General features: G+C 34.3%; 1 protein-coding gene across 7 annotated transcripts in view; it reads left to right on the top strand.

The window, feature by feature from the left end:
* AKAP9 (A-kinase anchoring protein 9) overlaps positions 1–23,174 on the top strand; it is a 152,008-nt gene that overhangs the window by 65,550 nt on the left and 63,284 nt on the right. For 6 of the 7 annotated variants that reach the window (XM_061198577.1, XM_061198575.1, XM_061198574.1 and 3 more), the window contains 7 exons: positions 1,664–1,760; positions 2,999–3,091; positions 12,969–13,322; positions 14,607–14,831; positions 15,934–16,074; positions 16,571–16,674; positions 19,172–19,377. In XM_061198577.1, coding sequence (XP_061054560.1) covers positions 1,664–1,760; positions 2,999–3,091; positions 12,969–13,322; positions 14,607–14,831; positions 15,934–16,074; positions 16,571–16,674; positions 19,172–19,377 — 1,220 coding nt within the window. The remainder of the gene's footprint in view (positions 1–1,663; positions 1,761–2,998; positions 3,092–12,968; positions 13,323–14,606; positions 14,832–15,933; positions 16,075–16,570; positions 16,675–19,171; positions 19,378–23,174) is intronic. The other variant, XM_061198576.1, reaches the window with a different exon arrangement.

The following is a 23,174-nucleotide window of genomic DNA, read 5'->3' as shown; positions in this document are numbered from 1 at the left end:
GCTAGAGAATATGGAGGTTTATGATGTATTAATATAAACAGAGAAATCAGACAGGTGGAGGGTAGGACCTTAATTTGTAAGATGGGAACAGTGAATTTGGTTTTAGCCAGACTATTTTTTTGAATTTGGGATAAACACTTTCAAATGCTATAAAATTACAGAATTGAAGTCCTTGTGGACTAAGCAGCATTTTTTTTTTTTGAAGTTTGGGTCTTTATAGCTGGATAAATAATCAGGAGGATTTTCCATGGGCTATGAAAATAAGAAGACATGAAACAAAAGGATCATAATAGTGTATGCAAGAAACTATGAGGAAACAGACAAAATGATAAGAAAGAAGAACCAGGAAAGGGCAGAGAATAAAGACAAGAAAAATGAGTTTTTACGATCATGTAACATGAATATAGAAGATGTATAGGCAAGTCACAACAGAAGAAACTTTCACGACCAGTAGCATTTGAAAGAATGTGTAATCTCAAAAATAAAGACATACATGTTCTAAGAAAGTTTTAAGACTGTTATGACTCTGTGTTGTTGAAGTTTTGAGAAAATACTTAAATGGTACTGTTATGGAGTTAAATTAATGTAAGTTTTTCAAATATGGCATTATATTAAAATTTTAAATGTTAACAATTATAGGATTTTTTTATGTAGAAACATCTACAGATGTGTGCAAAGATATATTTATGAGGATTTACACCATAGCTTTATTTGTAAGAGTGAACATTTGGAAATGACCAAATACAGTACAATCTAGAATAAGGACATGAATACCAAAAGATACATAAATAGATTAAAAACAAAATTCCAGAAGTGGTTATGTGTAAATTAAGAATCTTTCTCATTGTCACTGCCCACCTATTCCACTAGAGGTAATCAGTGTTACTTTTTTTTTTAATGAAGGTCTTATTTATTTATTTATTTATTTATTTGGCTGTGTTGCTTCTTCGTTGCAGCGCGCAGGCTTTCTCTAGTTGCAGCAAGCGGGGGCTACTCTTTGTTGTGGTGCGCGGGCTCCTCATTGCGGTGGCTTCTCTTGTTGTGGAGCATGGGCTCTAGGCACGTGGGCTTCAGTAGTTTTGACACGTGGGCTCAGTAGTTGTGGCTTGCTGGCTCTAGAGCGCAGGCTCAGTAGTTGTGGCGCATGGGCATAGCTGCTCCGCAGCATGTGGGATCCTCCTGGACCAGGGATTGAACCTGTGTCCCCTACGTTGGCAGGCGGATTCTTAACCACTGCGCCACCAGGGAAGCCCATCAGTGTTACTTTTGATGTGTATTCTTTCAGACTTTGTGTGTGTGTGTGTGTGTGTGTGTAAATTTTTAATAAAAATGAGATTTTATAAACTTTTTTACTCAATAATAGCATAGGTAACTTTTAAAAAATGTTAATACTTACAAACAGCTCCATGTCATGCTTTTGTAGTAGACTTTATACAATGGCATAAAATTCAGGGATAATCTGTTAAAATATTCTGTCATTTAATTCTGCTGCTTTATTTTTAATCAGTCAAAAATATGACTTAAGTTACAATACCTGTAACTCTTGACCTGTCATTCTTGTTTCCATTGGCCCAATACACATTTTATGCATGCTGTAAATTTGGACTAACAGTAAAATTTACACACAACGCTAATTCTTTCATCCTCTTTTATTTATTTTTAGCTTTTCCATTGATTCAATGGTAATTACTGAATCTGATGTACAGAAAACAGTATACCCTGGAAGTTGTATAAAACAGAACATTGATGGTGCAACAGAGGTATTATATCTTTAAACTGTTATGTACACTGATTTTATTTTTGTTACTGTCATTTTTGTCTGTGGTTTAATAATTATCCAATAAATAGTTGCTAAGAATTAAGTATAGTAAATATGAGGATAATACCTTATATAAAAGACCCAGAAGAATATATACGTGAAGAAATTTGATGTACTTTCATAGCATAGGAAAAACACAAGAAAGTTGAAATTGAGAGGTGTTTTTTTCCCCCTAAATATGTTCTAGTTTAAAATTTGTCTTGTTTTATATAACATGGGGTGTATTACAAATTAGTTTCAGTGCCCTGAACTTTATAACAAATTAGTTTCGGAAAAGAGAAACAGCTTTCCTTCCTACCATGGGGAGTTGAACTAGGCTGTCTCTAGAATAGTATTTAGGAATTCCCAAAATTCAGTATGCTAGGGCTGGGACATTGGATGAGGCTTTCTTCAGCACAGGCCATATGCTATAGAAAAGCCCCTCATCTTTTACAGTATATCTCATCAGCTAAACCACCTTTTGCCTCTCCTCAGCACTGTATATATTCCCAATTTGTGGCCACTTTTCTCAAACAAAACTGTAAAACCCTGATCTTCACTCAGAAAATTTTTAGTTCTTAAGTCCTACAGAAAAAGATCATTGCCCTCTCTCATTCTGGATATAGAAGAGAGACATTGGCCACATTCTCAATTCTTCCACATTCATCCCACATGGAATATCTGTTTGGATGACATTCAGATAATTGGTAAATAAAGAAGTACTTTCTTGCCAAGAACATGTTTACATTTAAATAACCATTCTGTTTTTTTTCTGTTTATAAAAGTAATTTGTATTTGTAGAAAACTGGATACTATTAATAAGTACCAAGAAGAAAAGAAATTTGTTTATAATGTCAGCAAAGATAGCCACTGTTAACATTACTTAAAATTAAATACATGCACATCTTATTAATTATATTTAAGAAGTATCTTTTCCCCACTCTAGAACTGTGTGTTAGTAATTGTAAATATATTTCTCACTTTGCATCTTTGTTAAGTTCACAATAGTAAGTATAATTATTTAGTAGAATTGTACACTAGAATTATTGTTTTTAATTAAGGGAGCAGAAATTTATTAAAATTTTTCAGAAGCTTTCTAAAAAATAGTAATCTTTTGAAGATATTTGAGAGTAGAAGTTTAAAAATAAGTGGTGTATAATTAGTGTAAATAAGTGTGTCATATTTTGATTTTTAATTTAGTTTTCTGGTGAATTTGGAGTGAAACAGGAAACAAATATGGTTAAGTTGCTGGAAAAACAGTACCAAGAACGATTAGAAGAAGAAGTAGCTAAGGTAAGTTTATAGTTTATTTGGAAGGCTATTGTGGTCTGTATTCCCCTTTAGCCTTCAAAAAAGATATGTTTTATTGGTGGTAATGCACTTTATTCTTTGTTGTAAATTTTATACATAGCTCATTTAAGTTGTCAGATACTGGTATTAACCACAATTGCCTTTGAATGGAATGTTCTGTGAATTTTTCTTTAAGAAACGCTTTCTTCTCTTGATGTAGAATAGCAATTAGAAACTTTTCAGAGTTATAAATTTGTTACCTTGTGAGTAGTACCATAGGAAGGAGTTCGGCCTTCCTTAAAGGTGGGGGATATGGTAGGAAATGAGAAAAGTGCTTGGTCTTTTATGTATTACCTTTGCCTACCTCCTCCCAGAGAAGTTACTGTGATGTTAATGACTGTAGATGCTCTTGGCTGCTATGCCCAGAGCTATTCTTGTAATCTCCTGAACACCAAGCATATCACCTAGTATACCATTATGACTCCATTTCTTTTGTCTCTGTATTCTCTTTTAAAATACTTATACCTAATTGGGTTCTTATTTTGGAACAGTTGAATTCTGAGTTTGTCTGCTTGTTTTTTATAATATTTAAACTGTTCCAATGTAACAATCGTAGTGGAGTATATGCATTTTAAAGTGGAAGGAGTGACAGAATTTACAGGAAATGCATAAGGAATTAGGTTAAACATAAATTAGATGAGGAGGTCAAGACTCAAGGAAGTATGTGGGCCATAAAGATCTACTCACTTCTATATCTGAATTGAATATTTAGTTCACAGTAAAAAGTGAGGCACCATCCCTTTTATATAGCTCTCACTATCTACTTCTTTTAGAGACTTGCAGGTTTTCTTTTGTACTTACCTTTTACATAAATTTCTCAAGTGAAATGTTTATAGCAGAGCATCATAGTATAGTAGTTAAGAACATGAGGTTTGGTATAGGATTTACCATGCTTTAGATTCTTGTTCTTCTGCTTTACTAGATTTGTGATCTTAGGAAAGTTACTTAAGTTTTCAATCTCAGCTCCCTCTATGTTAACAGAGGAGAATAATAGAAATAATAGTAATTCTTGTGAAGATTCAATGAACTAATAAATATAAGGCACCTAGAAGATAGTAAAGACTCATAAGTGACATTTTTAAAGTAGTCTTACTACTATGATAATGGTGATGATATAAATGTGTTTTGTGAAGCATCATTTATCCAAGCTGATAGCAGATTACCAAAGTACAGGTCAGTGAAAACTGTTCCAAAGGCAGCCAAGGTACTGTGATCCAAGAGACTTTGATGGCCCAGCTTGATCCTGGAATAGTATAGATGGTTTATATTAGTCACCAGTACAGATGGGATTATGCTCTACCCTATAACCCTCACATACAATATTAGAAAAAGACAGAAACATTGTTTTCAAAGCACAGGGTATATGAAGAAGCCAGTAGAAGTAGTGATTCCCAACATAGATAACATTAGATTCAGCCTGTGATTTGGATATGTACTACTGAAAAAATAGACATTCATTAACATTTCACTGCCAGGCAGTATTCTGAATGCTAGAGTATAACAGAGGAAAAAGAGATGAAATCATTACTCCTATAGACCTTACATTCTAGTTGGTGCAAATAGACAATATACAGATGGTAGTAAATACTATGAAGAAAAAAATGAACCAGGGTAATAGGACCAGGAAATTCCATGGGGAGTGAGATGGTGTTATTTTATATAGGGTAATCACAGAAGGCCTCACTTCTGAAGTGACATTAGGGGAGAATACAGATGGAAGTGAGAGAGTGAATTGTGAAGATAACAGATTGAGCACCTTTTAAGAAAGTGGGATGCAAAAGAAAAAGTCCACAGTTCTCCAGTGGATGTCTTCAAGAGGTGTCCAGGGAGAACTGGCAAGAGTGTGAAGGTCACCTGCCCAACTGCCAGCTTTGCCGAGTTGGAGGATGGTTTGATTCAGTCCTGCCACCTCTGTATTCATGGGTTCCATTTGGAGAAATACTGTGAAGTCCTGGTACAGATTTATCTCCTCAGCAGATGTAACTAGATACAAGAAGAAGAAATACAGGGAAAGAGGGGCAAGGACTTGCCCTTCAAGGGAAGATAATACTACAGGTAATTTGACCTAAGCAAATGGAAGAATGGAGTTACTGTTTACTTACGTGTTGGATGTAGGATGAAAAGGAACGCAAAGGAGTAGTTTTTGGAGAGGAGTGGGTGACTTAAGGATTCAGCTTTCCCGTTAAATGCAAAACACTTATTAAATGTGTAAATATAAGTGTTAAGGAAGTGATTGGATATATAAATCTAGAGTTCAGGAACTAAGATAAAACTAGACATGTAAATACAGTAGTTAGTATCTAGTTAGTATCTAGTGTTTTTCAAGCTGTGAGATATAATTTCTTTTTAAGTCATGAAATCAATTTATTGGTTTGGGACCAGGATTTTAATATTAATGGAAAAGTTCAATTATATAAAACATATACACACAAGTACCTATGTATGCTTTGGGTCACAATATAAAATGTTTTTTTATTGTTGTTGTATGTGTATGTTTACCATGGTTGCAGTGAAAAATATTGAAAAATATTAATATAGTGAGTGTAAATAGAGCAGGGGCCTGGGAACTGAGCCTAGAGAATGCCAATGTTTAATGCTTTTCTTTTTTTTTTTTTTTTAATTATTTCTTTTTGGCTGCATTGGGTCTTCGTTGCTGTGCACGGGCTTTCTCTAGTTGCAGTGAGTGGGGGGCTACTCTTCGTTGCGGTGCGCGGGCTTCTTGTTGCGGTGGCTTCTCTTGTTGCAGAGCACGGGCTTTAGAGCACAGGCTCAGTAGTTACAGTGCACGAGCTTAGTTGCTTCACGGCATGTGGGATCTTCCCGGACCAGGGCTCGTACCTGTGTCCCCTGCATTGGCAGGCGGATTCTTAACCACTGTGCCACCAGGGAAGCCCAGTGCCGATCTTTAGAGGTCAGAGAAATGAGGAAGAACAAAGGAGGTGAAGAAGGAGTGGTAAATTAAATATGGAAAGGACAAAAGATTGCATCACAGAAGCCAATAATAAAAGTGTATCAAGAAGAGAATGTATTAAACTGTGTCAGATGTTTCTGGTAAGTCAAGAAAGATTAGAAGTGCAAATAAATCATTGGATTTTACAATGTGAAATCATTGGTGACTTTCACAAGAACACATTTGATGGGATGGTAAAGACAAACTGATTACATTGGATTTGAGAGAGAGTGAAGAAGAATGAGGAATTATTTTGAGTCTTACTTGAAAGAGGAGGAGAGAAGTACAGTGGTAGCTAAAGGGTGATGTCGGGAGTCAAGTAGTGGATTTTTGTTGTTGCTGGTTTGTTTTTGTTTAAGATGAAGGATATCACATCGTATTTCTATGCTAATAGAAGTGATTGAGGAGAAAGGGAAAAAAATAGCTGATTAAAGAGAGAGAGGAACAGTTGCTGGAGCAATGTCCTTGAGTAGATGAGAAGAGATGCAATCCCCTGAAAAGCTGCCATTAGATAGGAGCATGGTAGTTTAATCCATTAAAACAAGAAGGAAGGTAAGAATATTTGACTCATGATTCAGGTATATTTTCAGATGCAGTATTTGGAGACTGTGGAAGTTCTTTTCTGATTGCTTCTGTTTTCTCAGTAAAATAAAAAGCAAAGTCGGCACCTGAGAATGAGAAAGGAAGAGAAGATGTTGGAGCTTTAAGGAGAAAACAAGAAAACAAAGGGCTAAGAGGAGGAATAAGAAATGGAAAAAACAAGGGAAATTGAGTAGAATCACCCAGTATCACTAATGGCTCATTTCAAGGGTAGTGGTTGTGAATTTAAAATGAGACCAGTCAGCTTGGTTTTTTATTTTTCTCCTCAATTAAGTTCAGCTACACAGGCACAGAGTAGGCAGAGTTAATTGTAAACACAGGTGAAATTTAGTTAGATGGTATGGTGGTGAATAGAAAGGAGAGAATTACAAGATAGTTGAGTCTGTTTTTTTGTTTGTTTGTTTCAAACCACACAGTTCTTTTCATTATTTGTTATCCATTTCTAATCTAAATGAATATACAAAAGAAAGTGATCTTTATGATACCAGTTTTTCAGAATTTCAAAAGTTTGTTTTGTGACTTAACATATGGTCAGGTTTTTTGTTGTTTGCTTGTAATCATCCTTATTGAGGTGTAATTTACATGAAATTTACATTCCCTAATTATAAGTGCAAAATTTAGTGAATTTTAACAAATGTTTGCATGTATGAAACCAACGCCACAATCAAGATTTAAAACATTTCCATCACCTCCAAAGTGTTTTCATGTCCCTTTGGAGCCAGTCTCCTCCATTTTATATTGTTGGGTTCTACAATATTTAGTAATACTTTGCCCAAGACTGTTTGTCTGGGGAATTCCCAGGTTCAGTCCCTGGTGGGGAACTAGGATCCCACAAGCTACATGGTGTGGCCAAGAAAAAAAGAATATTTGTATTCTGTTTTCATGAGGAATGTTATCCCTAGCTTTATTTTCTTATAATGTCTTTGGTTTTGATATTAGGATAATGCTGGTCTTATAAAATGCTGAAATATATTCCCTCTTCTTCTATTTTCAGGAAGAATTTATGTTGTACTGGTATTATTTCAGACTTAAATATTTTGTAGAATTAGATAATGAATCTTACTGGGCCTAGAGTTTACCTTGTTGGAAGTTTGTTTTTTTTTTTAACTGAATTCAGTTTCTTTAATAGATTTTGTTATTTTCAGGTGATGTATTTATTTTAGAGTGAGCTTTGGTAGTTTGTGTCATGCAAGGAATTGGTCCATTTCATCTAAGCTGTTGAATTTACTGTTGGTAGAGCTGTTTATAGTATCCCTTTATCATTTAATGGCTATGGGATCTGAATGTTATCTGTACTTTCTCACTTTTTTGTCAGTGTAGCTAGAAGTTTATTGATTATATTGATATTTCCAAGGATCCAGCTTTTGGGGTTTTTTAAATGGTTTTTGTTTTATTTTCATTGGTGGTGGTTCTTTATTTTTTGCTTGTTTCTGTTTGCTTTGGGTTTAATTTGCTCTTTTTCTAGTTTCCTAAAAGACCTTTCTTCTTTTCCAATATATGCATTTAATGCTATAAGTTTCCCTTTAAGTTTTTCTTTAAGCTGCATTCCACAAATTTTCATTCAATCCAAATCTTTTCTTTCTCTTTTGACCTCCTTTTTGATTCATAGGTTATTTAGAAATATGTTGTTTCATATCCATATCTTTGGGATTTTCAGATATCTTCCTATTGATTGATTTGATTAATATAATATTTTTTAATTTCTTCATGGTTGGGCATACCTTGTATGATTTCATTTCATTTAAATTTGTTGCCCCAAATATGTTCTATCTGGTTGAATACTCCATGCATACTTGAAAAGAATGTTGTATTCTGCTGTTTTTCATACTTTGTTTCCCTTTGGTGTTATTTCCCTTCAGCCTGAAAAACATCCTTTAGCATTTGTTTGGTTTTTTTAGAGTGTATCTCCTGGCAACAATTTTGATATACAACAAAGTATATGTCATCTAATTCTGAATTGTATGTTGAACATTTTGAATATTTGGTTCCATAGACTCTAGGTCTTATAATCCTGTGGAGATTGTGAATTTTTTTTTTTTAAACTAAGACAACCCAGTTAGGTTCAGACCACAAGTTCTGTGTCACCCTCTCTATACAGATTTCTTCTCCAAGTTTTTTTTTTTTTTTCTTCTTCTCCAAGTTTTGACTCCCTCTGCTATTTCCCTGCTTTTGTTTACTTTTCAGAATTCTCAGGTAGTTTGCTTTTGTATTTTGTTCAGAGTTTTCAGTTGCAGTTGGTGGGAGAGAGGCCATAGTGAGCTTACTTTATGCTGACTGGAATTACAAATCTCTATCTAGTGTTTTTTTATTCCACAATTTAGATGCAGTTATTATTGCTTTATACCTATCAGTGTTTAGATTTATCCACATATTTACAAAAAATTTTTTAATGTTCTAATCCTTTCTTAGGCCTTAACTTCTAGGATCATTTTTCTGCTTTTTAAGGGACATCCTTTAGAAGTTCTTTTATTGATGGTCTATTCAGAGTAAACTCTGTTTTTGTCTTCATTTTATATCTTTATTTTTTTTTCATTTATGAAAGATGGTTTTGTTCACCATTTGAATCTGGGTTGACCGTTATTTTTATGTCAAAACTGTAAAGATAACATTCCATTGTTTTCTGACTTTTCTTGTTTATGCTGAGAAAGTGCTTGTCGTTTTAACTGTTGTTCCCTCATAGGGAATACATTTTTTTTCTGGAAACTTTAAGGTCTTCTTTTTGGTTTTGGTGTTCTCTTTATTTGTTCTTCTATGATTCATTGGCCTTCTTGAATCTTAGGAGTGGTGTATTCTGTATTCTCAGTCATTATCTCATGAAATATTTTCTTTCCATTGTTCTCTAGTATGTCCTCCTGGAACTCTTGATTAGATGTTGGTTGAATATTCTCACTGTTCTTCATATCTCTTTGCTTCTCTTTCATATTTTTAATCTTTTTGTCTTTCCATGTTGCATTCTTAGTATTGACAGATAGGCAGATCAGGTTCAAGACAAGAGATTAAAATAGAGGCCAGTTTTAAGGCCTTGACCACTAGTTAGATAAGATTGAAGGTATGTTTTGCTAAGCTGTATTGCCTAGTTCACTAATTCTTTCATCTCTGTCTTTGATATTTTGCTGTAATGGGCATATTTTCCAGATGACAGTGTCCAGAACATTACCACCAAACCCTGGTTCTGGGTAAGCTGGCACAGGCATCCAGGAAGCCCAATTTAGTAGGTGAGATGTAGTAGTGGATTGTCTGGGCAGAAACAGTATAATATATAGTGTTTAAGGTGCTTGAGCTCTATAATTAGACACAGTTTGATTCAAATCTCTAACATTTGTTACATATGTTACCATTGATATGGCTCCTAATCTTGCTGTGCTTCAGTTGTCTCAGCACTGACTCCTGTTATAATTATTCTTCCTAATTCAATTGTAACAAATCTTCCAGGCGGATTTGTTCTGATGTGGAAGTAATAGTGTAATGTTACATTTTAGAAGGTGGGCCTAGGTAAGACCGCAAAATTTCAACCCCCCTTTCACCATTTATTTGCTCTTTGTTTTGGGGGTCAAAGAGACAAGTAGATCACTCAATCTCTTAATCTACTTAATCTTTCTCCTTGGTTTCCTCATCTGATTAAATTGGGGTAATGTACCTACCTTGTAGGATTTTTATCTTCATTTTTATTTTTTAAAATTTTTTTAACATTTTTATTGGAGTATAATTGCTTTACAGTGTTGTGTTAGTTTCTGCTGTATAACAAAGTGAATCTGCTATATGTATACATATATCCCCAAGTTCCCTCCCTCTTGCGTCTCCCTCCCACCTTCCCTATCGCACCCCTCTAGGTGGTCACAAAGCACGGAGCTGATCTCCCTGTGCTATGTAGCTGCTTATTGTAGGATTTAAATGAAATAATACAAGGGCTTGACAAATGATTGTTGCTGCTTTTATTCTTGTTGTACTTGTCCGTCATCATCAGCATTATTCTACTGAAGTAGGACTCCATTCAGCTGCTAGAAGACATAGCAACTGGGAGGAAGGAGGCTAGCAGGAACCAGGTGGGAATCAGGACCCCAGATATGCAAATCAGGTTCAAGACAGGACATTAACATATATGTGGAATCTAGAAAAATGGTACAGATGAACCTATTTGCAAAGCAGAAATAGAGGCACAGACGTAGAGAACAAACATACGGACACCAAGGAGGGTAAGGCGGGGTGGGATGGATTGGGAGATTGGGATTGACATATATACACTACTATGTATGAAATAGATAACTAGTGAGACCCTGCTTTATAGCACAGGGAACTCTATTCAGTGCTCTGTGGTGACCTAAATGGGAAGGAAATCCAACAAAGAGGGGATATATGTATACATATAGCTGATTCACTTTGCTGTACAGCAGAAACTAACACAACATTGTAAAGCAACTATACCCCAATTTAAAAAAAAAAAGAAAAGACAGGACATTAAAGTGATAGTTCAGTTATATGGCCAGGACCAACAGGCAAAACAGAAAAGGTTGAAGGTCAATAGGCACAAAAGTTTCAAATCCCAGGCATGCTGTATCTTATATCTTAGACTATGGCAATCAGGCTTCCCCCACTGCAAATTATATGTGGAGATGTGGCTCAAAATAAAGTTATCCATACAGTTGGTTCTCAGAGGCTTAGACTTGTCAGAGCCAAGGCTGCTAGTCAGAATTTCTAAGTACCTGTGGTAGATGGAACTAAAATAAGCAGTAATTCAGGATCACAGTTGAAGTGGATAGTAAAATAGATTAGATTGAATTGTATCATCATCCTTACCAATGATGCCAAAAGCTCAGCTTCTCTGTACCCTGGTGCCGAATCAAATCTCGGAGACAGAGTTTGGGATGAAGTATTGATAGAAAAGGATAGCTTTATTGCATTGCCAGGCAAAGGGGGACACAGCAGGCTCCTGCCCTCGAAAACTGTGTCCCACCCTGGGAGGATTTGATGAGGAGTTTTAAAGCAATAGTTTAAGGGTGGGGTTTCTGACAAGATCAGGGTGTACCCAGGGCTTGCCCTCCCTTAATCTCGTCTCAGGTGGTTGGTCTCCTAATCTTGATGACCTTCTCTGGTCCCTTTGATCTCGCCTCAGGTGGTTTCTTGGCTGCTCTTCCCTTGATGAGCAACTGTGGGAATCTGCCCTTTGGAACTCAGGGAAGGTCATGGAGGCTGGAGTCTTGCCTACAAGAAATGGGGGACAAAAAAAGGTCTCCGTGCCTGGGAGCCGCGCAGGGCCTCGCTAGGTTTCACTAATCACAGAAACCTAGTATTACTGAGGCCAAGCTCGCTCTGCTCACTGCACAACAGGCCAGTAAATCGGGAGACGAGGTGTTGAGGCAAGAAATACAACTTTATTCGGAAAGCCGGAAGACCGAGAAGATGGCAGACTAATGTCTCCAAAAAACCATCTTATTGGGGTTTGGATGCCAGTTTCTTTTAAGAACAGAGAGTGGGAAGAGGTGGGGAAGTAAAGTAAAAAGGCCCTAAGTCTTACAGATATTTCCTGGAATGGCCAGCCTCAGGGAAGGGATGTGTTAATTTCTTCTTTTCTGCAGCCATTCCCAGGTGGGCAGGGTCAGATTGTCTCCCTGTGAGCTGAACAAAGGCACTTTAGTTTCACATTCAGGCAGAGGGGCAGGGTTCCCTGAGGCAGGCCATTATGTATGATTATAATAACAAAAGCAACAAAAAGCAAAGGTTAAAGTAAAAGAAACAGATTGAAAGGTGGAGTCAAAATTGGCTTTTCCCTGTTACACTGTGCTGTACTTCTGGGGATTTACTGCAAGAAAATCGGAAAGAATATGCGCAATGATACGGTTTAAAAGATTTCATAACAGTGGTGTTTAGTGTTAAGAATGGACTCAGTCTGAATGTCAACATAGAGAATTGATTAAATTTATAGTACATCTGTATAATATGAAACTTTAAACCCATTTAAAATTATATAGAAATGTATTTCTTGACTTAAAGATATTTAAATTTCTATACCAAACATTTATTGCTGTTATGGTAAGAAAAAAATATTTACAATTACTGATTTTTAAAAAGCAGGCAGTAAAATACTTTGACAGTAGATTCATTGTAAAACAGAGAATCTTTATCTCCTTATCACTTTATCCTAGGATTTCTTTTAGTTTAAAAGCATGAGGCCATCTTTTTACTAATTCGTGTAATTTTGAGAGGTAACTTGCTTTTTAAATTCCTGGTAGTATTTATAGATCTAATCGTTTTTTGTTTGCTTCATTTCTTTAGGTCATTGTGTCAATGAGTATAGCATTTGCTCAGCAAACTGAACTATCTAGAGTATCTGGGGAAAAAGAAGATGCTCCATCTTCAAAACAAGCATCTGCTCTCTGTCAGGAAGAACATTATTTAAATGAAATGAAATTATCACAAGGTCAGGTTGGTCTTCAGACTTTCGAGGCAACAGACAAGAAATTTAAAGACGAATTTAAACCACTTAGTAAAGAGTTAGGAGAAGATGGAAAGGAAGTTCTGTTATCAAATAAGGGTAATCTTGATGATATACTAGAATCAAAGGACCGTGAGCTGACTATTTCAGAAGAAATGTTCTCCAAAGATAAAACATTTATGGTCAGAGAATCTGTAAGTATGCTTCCTTCAGTATAAAAACTTATAAAAAAAAGCGTTACTTTCCTCACTATAAAATATTAACAGTAATATTGCTTAATGGAGAAGATAAGTATTCAATTCGGTCTCAACTTGTGATTTTTAAAGTATAAGAATAAATGACTTAATACTATTATTAAATAAAACTAGGCAGATTCATAGTATTCCTGTTTGTCCTATACACATTATGCATGGTAAAACCTCATTGTAAGTTATACCTACATTAATTTTGTTTCAGTCAATTCAAGATCAGTTATACTACAGTTTGGCAATATGTATGATTAAAAGATTTGCTTAATTTAATAGGATAATATCACAAGGAAAGAGCTACCCATTTGAGAAGACAATTTAAAGCATTCTACTCTATTTATACTAATACTCTTTTTCTTTACTTATTCATTAATGGAGGATCTATCCTGTGTCTATGCCTCAACTGTTTGTGCCTTTAACAGAACGTAGTAAATTCTGCTTCTTTTAAAATTATCTTAATTCAAATTTTTTATTTATGTTCATGATAGGTTATATCTTTTTAGAGGCATATTCAATTAAAATTGTCAACTCTTTATGAAGTGCAAAGTTGTGAGGTAGTCATGTAAACCTCTTTAATTTGCCAGCAACAGTTCAAGGCAGAACGATTTGTTTAAGTAGTAGCTCTTCAGGAATTGAGGTACTTGTTGAAACCCATTAAGGAGTGGACTTCTTATGAGTATGAGAAAGTGGAATATAAGGCTTTTATTTCCAAATAAAAATTATTGAAGTTTGTTTCTTATCAAGCATTTCTTTGTAGTACTCTGATGACCACTGCATAATATAAATTAAAGAGATAAAATTTCTCTTTTTATAAATTTAATTTTAAAATATAAGTATTCCATTTATATTATTTCCTTATAAAATGTCAAGAGAAATAATGGAGTTATTCATTAAGAGTAGAAGGAATCTTGAATGTCTTTTCTTAATTCTTCTCCTCCCTTAGATTTAGATTCCGTCTGAAATAACTGATAGTTACTTTGCTTTTGGAGAACAACATGCATAATGATAATAAACTAACTTCACATTGATTTGAAATTAAAATTAAGACAAATTTTTAAAATTATTTATGTTTTAGTTTAATAATGGGAATTTTAAAATGAGGTGCTTTGTGGGGTTAGTATTAGAATTACTTTCATTTGTATTTAAAATATCAATGCTGACAGATTTCCACGAAATGTTTTATGGTTGAAATTTTAATTTATTTTTTTATTTTTTTTTTAACTGTTATAGCTCCATGATGAGATTTTGGTATCAAGTATGGATGCTTCTAGACAACTAATGTTAAATGAAGAACAGTTAGAAGATATGAGGCAGGAACTTGTACGACAGTACCAAGAACATCAACAGGCAACGGAACTTTTAAGGCAGGCACACATGCGGCAGATGGAGAGACAGCGAGAAGACCAGGAACAGCTGCAAGAAGAGATTAAGAGGCTGAATAAACAATTAGCCCAGGTATGGGACCGAGAGTCCCTTTCCTCCCCAATTAAAATAGCAGTGTTCTTTATATAGCTTAGCTTTTTTTTTTTTTTTTTAAGTCAGAATTATTGCCGTGATCTGAATAAATACAGATATTTAACATCAGGAACAGACTCCATCAGCACAACAGCCTAAGATCTTGTTAGGAACACCTAACTCAACCTTGGAGTGCACTCTCTCTCTACTGTTTGACATATCTGCCTTTTTAGGCATTGAAAAAGTGGTTACAAGGCTGTTTGTTTTTAAACATTCCATTGACCATACATGGCAAAAGTACTTTGACAGTTTTGGAACTTCTTTGTGCTGAGGTGCAGTTGATATTCAGTTTTCCCATGTTTATTTATAGTTTTGTGAGTCCACCAATTAGCATCTCCAAGGTTTACCTTTATCTATCTTTATTCTATCTTTTTAATCATGAATGGAAATCTGAAGTAGTATGTTTCTGGAACTTTCTCCAGGGAAACATCTCTTCTTGATTTGAGAAATGCAAATTTACATAATGTTCTTACCACTTTCTTGACTAAATTTACATATTCCTTGGTATTTGGGAGCTGGATTCTTTTCAATTGCTGTATATAATATACTCACAAAATCATTGTAGAAAAGCAAATATTTATGTAAAAGTTCTTATAAAAACAAATTTATTCAATTTATTTTGAAAAGTTAAGCTAAAACAAGAGATAACAAATAGGGAACTCTTGAAATATAGTTTCAGATATAGAATAATAGGAAAATTAGGAGTTGAACATAAGACATATCATTTGGAAAAATTAATTTTGCTTTTCTTCATTGCATTTTGTGAATTTAAACTTCTGAATTTTCAATGCAAAACTGGCATATAAAAATAATATTAATTGAGCTGCAAAAATTGCTGAATATTTAGGCCTAATTAACTTTTTTTTAAGTTTCAAATTTTGCATTGAACTTTATATATGCTTTTAACCCCTAATCATGGAATATGAAGCAGGGTAGAACTGGGGCCTGTTGGTTCCAGGGGGTTAAAAGAAGTCTGCTTAATATTCCTGCTTTTTCCTTCTATCGCAAACAATATTCTCTCATGACCTTTTTTCTTATTTAGAGATCCTCAATAGATAATGAAAACCTGGTTTCAGAGAGAGAGAGGGTGCTTTTAGAGGAGCTGGAAGCACTAAAGCAGCTGTCTCTAGCTGGAAGAGAGAAGCTGTGTTGTGAGCTGCGCAACAGCAGTACGCAAACACAGGTAGTATGGACTTTGACCCACCTAGGAGCAGTGGATCCACAATGCAGTAGGATCTGTGTGTCTTTGTTGTTTGTGTGAAATGTATTTTTTATCGGTATGAGCTTAACATATTTGTGATTGTTTACATTTAAGGTAGGTGGGGTCAAGATGCCTTACATTCCATTTAAGGTAATTTGAATCTGACAGTGGTTTAGCAACAGCTGTTGTTTCACCAAGGAGCAGAGTAACCTAACGAACTTTATTGTTGCATTATAGCATGCCTTAGCTTGAACCCATTAAAATTTTTTTCATCTGTGCATCAGACTGTTTTTATCTTTTTTGATAATGCTAATCTCTTGATAAAATATAGTTAAATATTATTTCAAACAGTATCTGTTTTGCACGCAGAGGTTTCTTCTTTTCATGTCATAGCAATATAGAAGAATGACATGCTATTTCCAAGATGACAGGTTTTCTTTCTATCTTGTCCTCTCTATCTTTATACAAACTTAAACAGAATGCAAATGAAAACCAAGGAGAAGTTGAGGAGCAGACCTTTAAAGAAAAGGAATTGGACAGAAAACCTGAAGAGGTGACTCCTGAAATTCTGTCCAATGAAAGGTATACAAAATGCATATTTTTTCAATGTAAAGTGAGTTAAAATAGTTGTCTCAATATTATAAACTTTATTTGTCCTTATTTTTATTTTGTACATTTATTTCATTTGTACATTGTACTCTGTATGTAAAAAATGATCAGTTTTTGATAATTAGACAAATTTAAAAAATCTTTTGTATATAAAGTAATTTTATTGGATATTGATCATATACTTCACTCAGTGAATGATAAGACATTTTTTGGTTATTGAACCTTTCTTGATTAATTTTATTCTGCTCATATGCCATTTTTTATCCTAAAAAACAAAGTTGTGCTTGTGAGTTTATTCCTTCACTGTTTGGACATGCATTCAGTATAAGCCACCCCCTGGTTTGTTCATGATGAGAAAAAAAATGATTTTAGTGATAGTCTGCATTTAACTTTTTTCATGCATTTACTTTATAACAGATGAGACCTTTTAATCCACATCCCACTTTTTTAGAGGAATAAATTAATGATCCGATGTTAACAAAACTTTCCCTTATTTTGATTTTATAGAGATTAATATGAAAATGAGAATAGTTACCCCACATTAATATTAGGAGTTTAAGCACAGTATTTTAAAATTTGTTTTGTTCAAATGAAAATAATTTCTCTAATTTTAAATTAAAACTAATTATCTACTAACTTAACTTCCTCCTTTTCCAATCTGTGACTGTCAACCCTCTGTGTCCTCCTAACCTCCTTCCTCAGCTTGCATGGAGGAATTTGGCCCCTAAGATTTTGGCTTCCCCATTGGATCATCAGTATGGAACACAGTCAGTATGCAACTCAAACAAGAAAGACAGTGTACGAAAATTAGAGTTACCATGGCAATATAAAATAAACAAAATGTTTATTTTATATTATTTATCTCTAATTGGTATATTTTTAAAATTATACAGTGTTTAATTTTTAGGAATTTTTGTAGTGAGTGTTGATAAATGAGTATTCCTATTTATTTCTTTTTACCATCATATTAATTTTAATCATTTCTCTTATGTAGAAATATTTTCAAATTATCCTAGTCCGGGGGTGTTTGGGGCTTGAACAAAACCTCAGAAAAAGTTATAGAAATAAAACCCTTTACTTACTTCGTACTAATAACTAAATTATTTAGAGTTTTATTTTTAATCTCCTTGCTTATGTAACCAGAGAACTTGATGTAGGTGTAAAAATAGAACTGTCTTTTTCACTTGACAAATACTGAAGGAAGACCACTCCATTTATTACTTTGTCTTAAAATAGTTATGTCACATGCCTGTGAAAACAGATATCCTTTAACCAGCTTGTCAGTGATCTCCCACAGTGTGAAGTTGAGAGAGAAACTGTCTTAAGTCAGAGGACCTTTACCATGAAAGTTTCTTATTTTGTCTCCATGTATTAAATATATAGTTTGCCACTGTAGTACCTTTGTTGAATTAAGCTGTTAGGACAAGAGAGTTGTTTAGTTATTCAAAAGGTTAATCAGTTAACCTTCTGAATCACCATTTATGGAAGTATATTTCTTGACACATGAAGATGTTTGTGTTAAGGAAAAATGAAAGCTTATGAAAACACTTTGTCCAGGATAATCCCATTTTTGTTTTTTAAATGTCTGTATTTATGAGAGAGGAAGAGGAGGGAAAATGTCTAGAAGGCTAGGCATTAAAATGTTAACCGTGATTATCTGTGAGTACTAAGATATTTTGGTGGGTGGTTAGGAGCATTTTTTAAATTTTTAAAAATAATGTATTACCTGTAAAAAAAGAGAGATGCACTATTAATTCCATTTGGTTGAAAATAGGTTCCTTCTCCTGGCTGAAATGAGTGTGGTATATGTAACTTGAGAAGTTTCTGTCTCTGGAACAGATATAATAATCAGCTGCTCGGGGTATATTACCTCTGATGTTAGCAGATAATGAAATTGTACTATAGATCTTTTTAAAAACAGGGCTCTGCCTGTTTTTGTAATTTAACCATGTAGATCATCACCATTAAGTTACAGAAATACAAGCATATTTTTTTCTGGTGGAATTTTTGAATTTATTTTAAAATATATTATTTAACATAAAAGAAGATAAAATGTAAAATATATAAGAGTAACCATCAGTGGTATTACCAGCTCAATAACTTGCATATGCTTAGGTACTGCCACACTTTTTAAAACTGAAATTTTGCATCTCCCTAAAATTTTCTTCTAATTTGCAAACTCTACTGGCTTAAAAATTTAGTTATTTGATTTCTTTCAGGTCAGTAAAATGCTGCACATTTTCAAAAAATATTATAGTTCACTGATGAAAATTTTTCAGAATAAAACAAAATTTATAATTATAAAATACAAAAAGCACTTCATTTTAAGTGCTATTGCATATTATTGTAATAGGATCATATGAAGTTTTATTTTTTAAGTCAAATATTTTGTAGTGTATTTTTTTGTGGAACATAAGTGTTTGCTTTAAAAAGATTAAATATTTTAATAAATGTTTCCTTATCTATACAGGTATACACTCCAGAAAGCTAATAGCAGACTTCTGAAGATCCTCTTAGAAGTTGTAAAGACAACAGCAGCTGTTGAAGAAACAATTGGTCGCCATGTCCTTGGTATTCTAGATAGATCTAGTAAAGGTCAGTCATTGACCAGCCTGATTTGGAGGTCAGAAGCAGAGACACCAATAAAGTCGTGTGTCCACGAGGAACACACAGGAGGTAAAAGTTTTATATGCTGTTGAAACTCTTGTCATTATCTTCAGTAAATCTTGCTGAGTTCAGGGCACTTTACTAGTGTTGAAAATACAGAAGAGAGAATATTAAAGTATTTTCCAATAAAAAGACCTCCAAACACAAATACACTAGAGCCACTCTTCTTAAGACACTGTTATTGTTTAGCATTTGCAAATGGGTGTCTTAGAGTTGTCATTACATATACTCAGGGTTATCACTCTGCTACATAGACCAAAGGCTGTTTAATTTCTCCACCAATAAGAGAAAAATTCCATATCACCACTCAGGTCTCTTACCAATATCTGTGAGGTATAAGCAACATTCTAAAACCACCCTCTAAAGGGAAGAGTTTTTGTCAGATGGAGAAAGATAGGATCTGGACGCTTGGACCAGAAGATCAAGGCCTTCCTTCACTACCATTCCATACCCAAGAACTTCTCCCCAGTTGGAAGCCAGTCATCTAAAAATAAAAATGCCAGTTTATGCAATTTTTGAGAACATTCTGTTTGTTAAGTTTCATGTGGAGAAACGAGAAGAAATTATCCCACTTAGAGAAAGTTTACTTAATTACAGGTTGGCCAGTAATATGTTTCTAAGTGCAGAGAAGAGCTTGATTGGAATTTTAAGTAAAATTGATTTTCAAAACTTAGTTGAATTCAAAGATAATTTTAAAAACTGCTTTTAGTAAAGTAAGAGCCGAAATAATACTGAAACTTTAAACTTTCAAACTCATTCTTTTCAAACTTTGTAGAAGTATTTTTTTTTAATTAACTTCACTCTTGGTTAAGTTCTCAGTCAAGGGCTATGTGTTTTCTGCATATGAGTCTCGATGTATAGAAAAGAATTAAGTAATATTTTCTTGATCTCATTGTGAAAGTATTTATCAAATTATGTTTTTTTAAAAACAATTATCTCATAAACTAGTTTCACTTAACCATTTGGGAAAGGGGGCATTTTGCTGTGCTACAGGTAAGACCTACACCATATTCAAAAGACACTCTGAGGAATGTTCTGTACATTACAAGAATATTTTGTGCTTTTTTTGTTAGCAGTTCTCCTAGACACTTCTCCAAGTGGTTGCTGAAGTATTCGGCAAACAATGTATCTTTTTTTTTTTTAATAAATTTATTTATTTATTTTTGGCTGTGTTGGGTCTTCGTTGCTGTGCGCGGGCTTTCTCTAGTTGTGGAGAGCGGGGGCTACTCTTCATTGCAGTGTACGGGCTTCTCATTGCGGTGGCTTCTCTTGTTGCAGAGCATGGGCTCTAGGCATGCGGGCTTCAGTAGTTGTGGCACACGGGCTCAGTAGTTGTGGCTCGCGGGCTCTAGAGTGCAGGCCCAGTAGTTGTGGCGCATGGGCTTAGTTGCTCCGTGGCATGTGGGATCTTCCCGGACCAGTGCTCGAACCCGTGTCCCCTGCATTGGCAGGCGGATTCTTAACCACTGCGCCACCAGGGAAGCCCCAAACAACGTATCTTAAAAGGCAGCAAACTCACTTTCAGAGCAGTGTTCCCATAATTATAAAAAGGAATAAATTGGTAATTTGTTGTTGTTGTGTTACTTTTATTTTATTTATTTATTTATTTATTTATAATTTTTATTGGCGTATAGTTGCTTTATAATGTGTTAGTTTCTACTATGCAGCAAAGTGAATCAGCTATACATATACATATATCCCCTCTTTTTTGGATTTCCTTCCCATTTAGGTCACCACAGAGCATTGAGTAGAGTTCCCTGTGCTATACAGTAGGTTCTCATTAGTTATCTGTTTTATACATAGTATCAATAGTGTATATATGTCAGTCCCACTCTCCCAATTCATCCCCACCCCCGCCGCTCCCCGCTCTTGGTATCCATGCGTTTGTTCTCTATGTCTGTGTCTCTGTTTTTCTGCTTTGTAAATAAGATCGTCTATACCAAGTTTTTCAGATTCCACATATATGCATTAATATACGATATTCTTTCTCACTTACTTCACTCTGTATGACAGACTCTAGGTCCATCCACGTCTCTACAAATGATCCAATTTCGTTCCTTTTTATGGCTGTGTAATATTCCATTGTATATATGTACCACATCTTCTTTTTCCATTCCTCTAGTGATGGACATTTAGGTTGTTTCCATGTCCTGGCTATTGTAAATAGTGCTGCTGTGAACATTGGGGTGTATGTGTCTTTTTGAGTTATGGTTTTCTCTGGGTATATGCCCAGTAGTGGGATTGCTGGGTCACATGGTAGTTCTATTTTTAGTTTTTTTAAGGAACCTCCATACTGTTCTCCAAAATGGCTGTATCAATTTACATTCCCACCAACAGTGCAAGAGGTTTCCCTTTTCTTCACACCCTCTCTAGCATTTATTGTTTGTAGATTTTGTGATGCCATTCTGACCGGTATGAGGTGATAACCTCATTGTAGTTTTGATTTGCATTTCTCTAATAATTAGTGTTGTTGAGCATCTTTTCATGTGTTTGTTGGCCATCTGTATGTCTTCTTTGGAGAAATGTCTATTTAGATCTTCTGCCCATATTTTGATTGGGTTGTTTGTTTTTTGATACCAAGCTGCATGAGCTGCTTGTATATTTTGGAGATTAATCCTTTGTCAGTTGCTTCGTCTGCAAATATTTTCTCCCATTCTGAGGGTTGTCTTTTTATCTTGTTTATGGTCTCCTTTGCTGTGCAAAAGCTTTTAATTAGGTCCCATTTGTTTATTTTTGTTTTTATTTTCATTACTCTAGGAGGTGGGTCAAAAAGGATCTTGCTGTGATTATGTGATTATGTTTAATTTATGTCAAAGAGTGTTTCGCCTGTTTTTCCTCTAAGAGTCTTATAGTATCTGGCCTTACATTTAGGTCTTTAATGCATTTTGAGTTTATTTTTGTGTATGGTGTTAGGGAGTGTTCTACTTTCATTCTTTTACATGTAGCATAGAGGATTATGTTATATTCCTTTTCTGTGAGAAGGCAGACCTGAAAGGACATCTGATCTACTAGCCTACTTTCTTATGCATGGTTATGCATCTAAGTCTCCCAATATAGATTAAATACGTCTATGTCCTATTTTAAGATATCCAATAATAGAGTAGTTTTTCAATTATAAGTAGTTTAATCAGTTCAATTATACAATTGTATTGAACAATGTCTTTTTGCTCTCTGCTTTACAACAATTCTCAGTCCAGTGAAGGAGGCACTGAAATTCTGATTCAAGGCAAAATAAAACCATGGTACTTAATGTTTTACTTAATACCACTTTATGTATTTGAATCAATTAAGCCTTTTGAAATAAATATTTAATTATTTAACTGTTAATAGATACTGAAAGAATAATATTAATATACAAAAGGAAAAATTAAATCCTCTGCTAAGAAATACAGTATGAAGACTAGTAAGGCAGAGGTAAGAATTTTGCTGGTGTTGTGTGTAATTTCCATTTAATTAGTTTTTATATTTTTGTGTTTGGCAGTGATGTGCTAGTCTTAGTAACAAAATTGGGGCGATCACTAGTATCATTTGGGGGCACTTAGATTCACTTTGCATCTTGAAGGAAATAATTGAATTAATAGAATTTATAATTTAAAACTGAAGAAGATACTGTCTTTAAAATATTGACACCACATTCCATACATAAGAATTTTTCTGATGTTTCTTCAGATTTTTAATGAAAGTATTATTGTAAAAACTAAAATGAACTTTTGAAATATTTCTTTTATGTCTTATTTAATATAACAAAAAGCTCAGTTTTAATCTGATTATGAAGGAACTCTTGCTTTTCAATTTTTATATATGAC

This window comes from Eubalaena glacialis, chromosome 8 (genome assembly GCF_028564815.1).
Source record: "Eubalaena glacialis isolate mEubGla1 chromosome 8, mEubGla1.1.hap2.+ XY, whole genome shotgun sequence".
Classification (NCBI taxonomy): Eukaryota; Metazoa; Chordata; class Mammalia; order Artiodactyla; family Balaenidae; genus Eubalaena; species Eubalaena glacialis.
This window is presented reverse-complemented; position numbering and strand designations above follow the sequence as displayed.